Source organism: Gymnoscopelus microlampas, assembly GCF_963454915.1.
Source record: "Gymnoscopelus microlampas genome assembly, chromosome: 5".
NCBI lineage: Eukaryota > Metazoa > Chordata > Actinopteri > Myctophiformes > Myctophidae > Gymnoscopelus > Gymnoscopelus microlampas.
In genome coordinates, this window is record NC_139942.1 from 24,271,684 (window position 1) to 24,281,781 (window position 10,098).

Consider the following 10,098-nt stretch of genomic DNA (forward strand, 5'->3'; position numbering starts at 1 on the left):
AACTTCTATTTTTGAGCTATAACAGCTTTTGACCATTCAATACCTCTTGTTAACCAGTAGTGGTCTTACACAATCACAGGATCTAAATATGTCAATAGAAGAGCAGGTAGACCAACTACAACCACTGCAATTGTGTTACTAATATTGTATTATAGACTCTATTTGTCCTTATTAAATAAGCAAACAAATGAATAAATAATGAAGTTATACTAAGCCTACTATACTGTAAATAGGGAGAAGAATACCTGTATTGGTGTGTCACTGGTGAATGTAAGATCAGCAAAACGCCATTTATTCCCCTGTGTCCCACTCCTCATCCATACAATTGTTTCTGGTTCACCCGCACGTTTTGTGATGAATTTCAAAGCACCTGGAAATGTTTAGAATGAGCTATGGTAACCATAAAGCATAAGTCATTGTTTATAAATACAAACTGTGGCTCTAATTACTTATTATCAATTGGATAAACCAAAGCCACGCGCGTGCGCACACACACACACGCACACGCACACACACACACACACACACACACACACACACACACACACACACACACACACACACACACACACACACACACACATACACACACACACACACACACACACACACACCAGCCATTTCTAAACCTGTCTAAACACCTATGGAAAAACATTTTTCATGGACCGCTTAATAGCTAATCATAGCTTTTATCCCCATGGTTTTGCAGTTTTCTTTTGTCTTTGCGTAATGATTTTGGTTATATTTTTTCATTTATGCTGTGATTGTTTTTTATTATGTTTTTGTTGTAGCACATCAGAGCTTTTGCTTTTTATGAAGTGTGTGTTCTAAAATAAAATGGCTTACTTACCAATGCTGCTGCCAAATATGTGGTACCAGAAGCTAACGCATATTTCACCAGGATACTGAGGTTGACTCATGAGTCTGGCTATTGATGAGGGATCTGGGCTTGTCTCTGCAGCTATGAACATATAGTAACCTATGGAAATAGTAGCAGAATTTTGGCACACTAACAAAAATGAATTCATGTTATATGGATTATGCATATCGTTGCATATTGAATGTGATACCTTTAACACTTTGAGTAACTCCAGTTATATACTTAAATAAATACATTACATTTCTTTTTATAGAGAAAATATCTTCTATGTTGTACTGTCTTTGAGAGCATACAGTAGATATACGGTACTACGTGTAAATATGTAGATATTTAGTTTGTTTTGATTGATCTCTCTCCCTCTCTTCCCCTTGCCCCCCTTCTTCTTCTACCCTTTCTCTTATGGAAATAACAAAAACGATGGAGCTTGTACAAAAACGTTGATTCTGAGACCTAACCTGGATGCCTCAGGGTTTTATGTTTATCCTGCTACATCTGAGAAGCTTGCATCTCACATTAAATGTTGAGACATTTTAAAAGCAAGTCTGCAAGCCCATGTCAAGTCTTTTTTATTATTATTATATTTTAACCAATCAATTCACCCAAATTGGAAAGTCACAAGTACTGTATCAATTCACGGCTCTGGAGAATACTCACCATTACCCGCCTCGGTGCTGTGGTCAGTATCTGGCCCATTAAAATCCTCTTTGCTTCTTTTCCACATAAGGCTGGCTGTGAAGTCATGGTACCATGAACAAGTGTTCTCAGTAAAGTTACAAGAGAGTTGGTCCGATCCTGCAGGGATATCCCCTTCCTCACAGTTCTCAAACCTGATGTCATCCAGCATGACGTCCTTCACTGCAAAGAATGGACGCTCAAATGAAAACTCCAGCTGTGGAGAGAGAAGTAAGTATTACACACAGTAATATCAGTTAGGTCCTTGCAGACTGCTGTAGTGTTACTACTGTATTTAACTGTGTACAGTTTCTGGAGATGGTGCTCAGAATTTAAACTTCAACTTAAATTGTACTCAGAGCAGTTGCTAGAATGTTAGAAGCTGCTAAATATGAGTCGATGAGTTGAAGCCTCCTCCAGAGTATACTTTTATCTGTGTTACTATGTACTGCAGGCAGTTCACTTCACATTATGTATCCTAAAGATTTGGTCGCTAACCTTGTAGCCTCCAGGCTGATTGCCAATGAAGGCTGTGGCATTTTCCCATCCGTTCGTTTTGATTTTGTCAATCTCCAGCAGTTCTTCACTAGAACCTCTAACCATGTTTAAAGTAAATCTTGATGGTGACAGTAAGGACTTCTCGTCATGGATATGGTACCAGAAGCTGAAAAATATCAACAATCAGACCAGAACAATGGATAACTACAAACAACTGTAGATTTCTATTCCAAAATAGTATTGATTTATATTATTTACATTGTATTATATTGCATGCATATCCATTCAGTATGTCCACAGACTCCACAATATACTCTACATTATGCTATTGTTTTATCAACCAAGAGCTTAAGTTACAATTTTTCATTTGTAAAATAGTTTAGGGTTTTATCTTCTACCTGATTTGGCATCCAAGAGCTCCTGTTTTGTTTACAAGATGAACCAAAGTGGCTTTTGAACGATCGCCTTCTCCTTTGCCATCTACATACATAACATGACCTGTGCAAACACACAAAGGCAGAATGATGAGATTAGCAAGCAGTCATCAAAAGCTATGGATCTGATAAAAGCTGGGCAATGTCAAATAAACATTCTTTACATCATTAACATCACTTATCTGTATTTATTTATTTGCCTTTGACTGACGCTCATGCATATTAAGAGCAATTTGCATATAATGCAACTGTAAATAAAGGTACCAGTTCCTACATTAAATCACAAGGAGCAAAAGTAATTTCCAGAATCCAGACAATATTCCTGAGAGCCTATAGTGATGGTCATGTGAAAGAGCAACAAATCACCAGGAGGAGTAGTAGGGAGATTTAACAGCAAAAAATAGAGCATTTTACAGTACAGGAGGAATTAATAAAACATTAAGGTAGCATTATTGACCCCATGGTGATAATGTGGTATGGTCGTGTCCTGGTGTAGTGGTGATGTTAGCCAACTCCAGTCTCCAGCGATAGTTCTTGCTGTCCTTGCTAGTGTCGTTCCAACCACAGGAGTGATGCTCAAAGTCACACGACCCTGGACCAAGTAGAACAACGACAGTACAGTAACAATATTGAGCTACCCAGTCTTTGTATCGTATTTAGAAATGCATTATACCAATATAATATTTTGCTGGTATCTAAAATAAATGCACTTGGCAAGTACTGTACACCAACAGCAGAATGTGTAATAATATTGATTATAAGGGTCTGATCCTCTATTAGTAACTAGACTGGACCAATTCAATGAACTGGGCAAAACAGAAGATGTGACTTGGTCGCAAGTTTTGTAGAACAACTGACGTACCACAAAATTCCTCATTGGAACCATCTTCACAGTCCTCCTTGAAATCACAGATGACATCATCGGAAAAACACGCCTTAGAGGAACCCTGGAGCTCTCCATGAGGGCAAGAGGTAGCAGCTAGCAAAAGTACTGTCAAGAGAGTCCATAACAACATAATGTTAAATAATGCATTGCCCATTAAATACTTAAAATGTGTTGCAACAACAATAATAATAGTAACAAAATAAATAAATAATAATAATAATGATAATTATGATAAAATAATGATAAAATATATTATTATTATTAGCTAAGCTTCTCAGGTGTTTACGATTTAAAATTTACAATTTGGCATTTAGTAGATGCTCTTAATCCAGAGCGACTTACAGTAAGCAAGGACAACACAAGATAATACATCAAATGCATAGAAATAGTAATCTAATAATAAAGTAATACATAAGTAAACAAAGCATCTAAACTATATATAAGTAAACTAAGAACCTATTGTCAGCCTACATTGAAACTATACACACTATAGGATACCAGGTCAACAAAAACCATGGCATCTGTCTACATAACATGCTAAGTTACATTTTAGCCTTTGCATAAGCCTGCAAGGTTGTCAAGGCTAGGGCAAGTGCTACTATACTGTAGATAGGTGTTGTTTACGTAAGCCTGGAGGGCAAACGTCCTTTGGTATTTATAGGCCAAAGTATACATCTCTCTGTAGGTTAAAACAAACAAACATGTGAGACTGGATATTTGAGATTTACATTAATTTGCGTTGAATCAGGAAAAATCTTCATCAGCCCCCAACTGCAAAACATCTGACATTTGAGAAACCCACAAAGGATGGTATGACATACAGCTTCTAGTTTCAGTACACCACAGACCCTACTGACATCCTAGTATTGTCATACTATACGTATATGAGAGCATTTAACACAAAATATATGTGGAATTCAGCCTCAAAGCCCACTTACCGAGCAGAAGGACAGATTGCTGCTTCATGTCTGGTACAACATGAGAACAGTACAAGAAGTGTAAGGGAAAGGCTTGCGTCCTCACGACAGATTCCTGATTAACATTTTTGTGCATGTGCCATCGCAAACACTTATCACAATGATTGAGCTGGCACAGTTCCTTATCAACAAACCTGTGCTTAAAGTTCACCTCTCCTTTTCCTCCCACATCTTTATGGTCATAGCTGCAGTCCTGTGCATTCTTCAGTCTTTGGTAAAGCCCTGTCCGGAAATACAGCACTTTAGGAGGATCATATAGATCTTACGTGCTAAATCAGAATGGTTTTCTCCTGTTATTATTGTATCCAGTTTTTGTTTTCTCCCCACATGGTCCTATGTTCTGTGGTGTGGTGGCAGGTATACTGTAATGTATGGGCGTGTGTGAAAAATAGGAATAATATAAATAAGTCATGTCCATTCACAAATCTGGTCAGATGTATTATATTGTAACAAATATGTGACCCCAACTGTCTTTCTATTTTCATTACATTTTGTAATTTATAATGTAATCAGATTTCATGTTCATTTGATACACATTTAACGGATGATGTAATTTTGACCTGATTTGACCTTGTCATTTTCACACAACACAAACAACAAAAAGATTGTACAGTAAATGGGTCCAAGTATATTTTCTTAATAGGAAATAACGTTGGACCCAAGCTGTGCCTTATAGCAATGCAATTCCTCTGATGAGGTCTATACAATCGCCACACACAACTCTCAATTGTGACTGGGCTGGCCGAGGGGTGGTCATTATTTTCAGATAACCACACGCCTTTATTGCAGCTTAATCATTGTTCTAAATTAATACGCATAATAAAGATTGAACTGTGCTAATAAGCTATCATTATATAGGCCTGCAAGCTTACATAAGACTCGACAAGCTTATTAAGAAGAGGTGTAGTGAAATGAAAAATATGTTTGAAAGTGCTTCACTGGCCGTCTCTCTCTCACTTGTAAACAAACACTAGCCGTGTTGTGCACGGCTGAAGTGATTGAGATTCCAACGTCCGATAGCCTGAAGGGATGGGACCTTCTGATTGGTTTAGAGTCGGTTGACACAACGTTTCAGACTGAACCTTCAATGATGAAGGTTCAGTCTGATGGCAGAATTAAAATACATCTGGGGGGGTCTCTCTCGATAGCTGGTGTTTATAAAGCATTTACAAGTTTGTGCTGTGCCTTGTGCAGCCGATAGTTGTATTGGCCTACAAGTCACATCACTGTTCATAGCAATTATACTGTAGTATTAAGATCAAGAGAATTGTGGCTTCAACCCAGTTCAGACCGATGTAGTGTTATTTAGAACTTCATTCATCCTCCAACAAATTGGCTGGTAATTTAGCCAATTTGACCTTTATCAGTCATATTATATACTTGTCATATGTCTTATTATATACTTCATAATTCGCAGGTGTTATCAGCAGTGACATTTAATTTAAGCCTGGAACACACTGGATGTGTCTGTGTCGCAGAACGTCTAGTTTTTCCTTTCTGTACACTAACCCTAACTAACCCTTAACGGCCGGGTCAAAGCAACCACACCGCCCATGTATGTACTCAGTGGCAATCTAGAGATTCAAGATAAGATAGACCTTTATTGATCCCTGTGTGGAAAGGCAGGTGTTGTACTAGCAACAGCAGTACAAATGAAACAGGTACAGGTAAGAGTAGAGAGAAGAATAAAACAAAAAACTAAAGATGAAATAGAATGTACATATTTTGTGGGCTTTTCTGTCTTTATTGATAGGCCACTGTGAAGAGAGACAGGAAACAGAGAGAGAGAGAGAGAGAGAGAGAGAGTTTAAGAGTGACATGCAGTAAAGGTCCACCGGGCTCAGGAATCGAACCGATTGAAATAACTTTTGAAATTCCCTTTTAAATATGTATTCATGTATTCATTATTAACCTACAATGTATATACACTTTTTTTCTCTTCATACTTGCATAACGGGGATATTTTATAATGTTGCCCTGTTATCTGTACAGTACAAATAATTATCCATTTACGTTGCTGCTGTAAATTCAGTTCATTCATAAATCCATCAGCCACTGTGTGTATTCCAAACTTAACGTTCATATCCTGCGTGGTTGAACTGCTTCTCATTTAATATCCATCCCCAAATTATTGCTTGTGTTTGGCGAGAATTATTTTTGTTCCTTATTCAGCAGCCAGGTTGCTCATTCATATTATCACTATACTATCCGAAGACTCAATTGGGAAAGGCAGGTTTCAGAATGTTCACCACTAAGCTTTCTACATGCCATATTAGGGCATTGGCTTTCCCAATTGGCCATCCCAACCAATTAGTAAAGCTTTGTGTAGTGTTTGTGCCACTGTATCTTTATAAGTGGTAGTCCACAATGGAACTACATTCTTAAGGGAATTGCTAGTAGAATCCACTTTTAGCCGCGGTGGTGCTGTTATGTGGAATGTTGCGCTGGGTGGTCCATCTGAAAGCGGGACCAAAGAGATTCCGTCATGCTGCTGTGGCAGTGGGGCACAGGGTGTACTCCTTTGGAGGGTACTGTGGCAGGGAGACCTACATGTACAACATGGGTCAGATTGATGTACACGTTTTCAACACAGTGTCTTTGCGCTGGATGGAGTTGCCCCCAGTGACAAAGGGAGAACATCCCCTTGAGGTTCCCTACATGCGCTGGGGCCACACCGCTGTGTTGCTAGAAGATATCTTCATCTGGGGTGGTTTTACATACACAAGGAAGTACTGCAGCGTTCTTTATGCATTTGATGTCGACACCCATAGATGGTTCACGCCAAAGACCTCTGGGACTGTTCCAGGGGCGAGGTGCGGCCACTCAGCCTGTGTCTTGGGGAAGGCCATGTATGTCTTTGGAGGATTCAACTGGCAGACTAGATGCACTAATGACATCCACAAGTTGGACACCACCACAATGCTCTGGTCTTTAATTAACACCAGAGGCACTCCGGCACCTGGTTCATCATGTCACTCTGCTACCATCATAGGGACAAAGATGTTTGTATTTGGGGGCCAAGGGGACCAGTTTGACTACAACAACAACATCAGTGTGTTTGACACAGAGAACAGCTCCTGGATGATCACACCTTATGTACAGGCTCTTCCAGAAGGACGCAGGGGTCATTCAGCCTTTGCCTTCAATGGAGAGCTGTACATATTTGGTGGCCACAAATTTCTCCTGGACTGGACCTTCAATGATCTGTGGAAATTCAACCCAGAGACACTCTACTGGAAGAAGGTTGAGCCCAAGGGAAAAGGCCTGTGTTCATGGATGTTTTGGATGTGCTGTTGTTGCATGATTGGAGATCGCATCATCCTCTTTGGAGAATATACTCAACCTCCAGATGTGCAGGTGTACATATTAGACCTAAGTCCTAGTCTGAAGACATTGTGCAAACTAGCAGTTATGCAGTACGGTCTGGAGCAGTCAGGACTACCACATGACATCAGGTGGGAACTGACAGCCATGACTACCTACAGCAACAGAATAAATAGCGGTCCACCAATTGATGACAGCAGAAGAGAACAAGTTCCAGGCAATGGAACAGAAGAAAGAGAAAGGAGAGGAGGAACGATATCCACCAGGAACTAAGCAGCATCATACAGGAGAAAGAGACTACCAACTGAACTGCTACAGGACAGACAGTGCAGCAAAGGAGAAGATCTCTGAGAATTGAAAGTTCTACATGCAGTTGATCTCCATCAGGAATGAAAGAGATTCTTTAGGCAAAGGAAACAGATGTTTGTAAAGGTAACTGGGAGTGGGAGAGGAAAATGACTGCAAAGGTGGAGACCTTTGTGTTTTTTTTTTCATGTGTTTTTTATTTGCTACTCATGTTTGAAATAATAAAGTGATAGAACTGCATATATGTGATCAGAATTATTCAATTCAATCTTTATTTCAGACTCAGGGTCCATAAAAATAAATAAATATATATATATATATATATATATATATATATATATTATTAATTAGGCGTTTCAGTTGTGTCTAAGCAAACATTCACAATTCACAAGCTCAACAAAAGTAGCAGCTGTATGAGGCACTGAAACACTGAAGCAGCAGCTTCAGTGTTCAGTGTTTCAGTATGAAGCACTGACACATAGTAGCAGAAGTAGCCTACTGTACTATATGCAATAGATGATTGACTGCTCAGCTGTTTCTTGGTACGGTGTGTGTCATTTTAATTCGTATGTCAGGCACCCAAGGGCTAGAAAAATGTTGAAAGTTGATTATAGGTGTGACATTGCCATTTGGAGTCTGTTGTTTTTGTCAATGAGGACCCATACTGTTAGTACCAATACCAAAGCCCAAAGTTTAGTGTATAGTGTGGTTTTAGAATGGTCTGGTATTGTGTGGTGGACTAGACAGTGTGCAGCTACAGTTGATGTCGTTGGGTTTGTGTCAGTGGGGTAATCAAATTCAGATTTGCTTCGAGTTAGGGGTTGGAGGGAGGAGTTCTAGTTAATGATGTCCACGACTGTTTCATTACTGAGAGTGTCGACTACTACTTGACTAGTTGATTATTTTGTGAAACCCTGTATGAACGCAGATATCAGAATGAGGCATTGCTGGTTTAATGCAATGTTTATTTTTTTTACCACTTAAACCCCCATCATCCGATTCCGTATTGTGGGAAAATAGCAGATCGACAAGCCCACAACACGCGTTGTGAGCTCAACGTGCCTCTATTATTTCTACAGTTATTATATTATCTTGGACAAAACATTGGTCAGGAATAAAGGAGACACATATGAGACTGTAAACTCATGCAAAGGATAAGTCTGGGGCACACTTCTACATTTTGCGGTGACTTCAGGAGCACTAATGTTTGTTTCAACAGAAGTGGTATTTTAAAAAGAGTTATTTTCAGCGAAAGCTTTCCCCACAATAACAGAAAACGGAAAAGAAACTTGCATAGAGCCCTGAAGGACTCTGCTCAACCAAACCATTAGGATTGTTGAGCAACCACGGAGGTTGTGGGTTCGAATCCACCATGGTGCAAACCGGCTTTGTCGGGCATCTACACAAACACAATTGGCCCATGTTTGGGGGAGGGTAGCCGGGCGGGGAGGGTGATATTTGTCACTGCATGTACTCCCACAGGGTGGGGCGGCACCTGTCAGCGGGGAGTGTTGGACGGGTGGGGGCTCCTCACTGGCAGGTGAGTCAGAAGGATACAACAGTGACACCACAGAAATGTGTGTGGGGAGGAATTAATTGGCATAACGATTAAATTGGGGAGAAAAAGGGGGTAAAATAATTGGCTACTCTAAATTTAGTCAAAAAGAAATGCTTGAGGGGGCAGGGCTAAACAGATTTGTGCAATGGCCACAGCTAGCACTGGTGTAAAGCCACCAAGGATGCGTGTGCTGACAGTGCTAAGAGGAGTCGGCTGACCTCAGAAGGGCAGACGTTTCAGTTTCCAGCTTGAACCTCATAACTCATTTTAAAATACCACTTCTGCTGAAACAAACAATAGTGCTTCTTGAGTGACCACAAAAATGTAGAAGTGTGCCTCACTTATGATCTATCTTTGCATGAGTTTACAGTCTGATACGTGTCTCCTTTATTCCAGACAAATGTTCTGTCCAAGATAATAGTAATAATAATAGGCTTTGTGGTATTAATACCGTTTCTCAGGGAAAAATATTGCACTAAAATGTCCTTGCATTTTCGGTCAATTGATTATTGGTTGATATGAGTATCTGTTTTCCTTTGATATTGTGTACTAGTGTCTGTGGT

At 39.7% G+C, this 10,098-nt stretch overlaps 2 protein-coding genes across 2 annotated transcripts in view; one reads left to right on the forward strand and one right to left on the reverse strand.

Moving 5' to 3' along the window:
• Positions 1–2,155, reverse strand: part of LOC311045001 (apical endosomal glycoprotein) — a gene marked incomplete at its 5' end in the record, with an annotated part of 28,525 nt that extends 26,370 nt beyond the window's left edge. Inside the window, 3 exons of the mRNA XM_084056812.1 lie at positions 851–979; positions 1,535–1,769; positions 2,051–2,155. Coding sequence (XP_083912938.1) covers positions 851–979; positions 1,535–1,769; positions 2,051–2,155 — 469 coding nt within the window. The remainder of the gene's footprint in view (positions 1–850; positions 980–1,534; positions 1,770–2,050) is intronic.
• Positions 2,156–6,783: 4,628 nt separating this feature from the next.
• Positions 6,784–7,944, forward strand: LOC311045002 (kelch domain-containing protein 3-like; the record flags this gene model as incomplete). Its single annotated transcript, XM_084056813.1, has 1 exon — positions 6,784–7,944. The coding sequence occupies one exon, from the start codon at positions 6,784–6,786 to the stop codon at positions 7,942–7,944; it is 1,161 nt and encodes a 386-aa protein (XP_083912939.1).
• Positions 7,945–10,098: the final 2,154 nt, after the last annotated feature.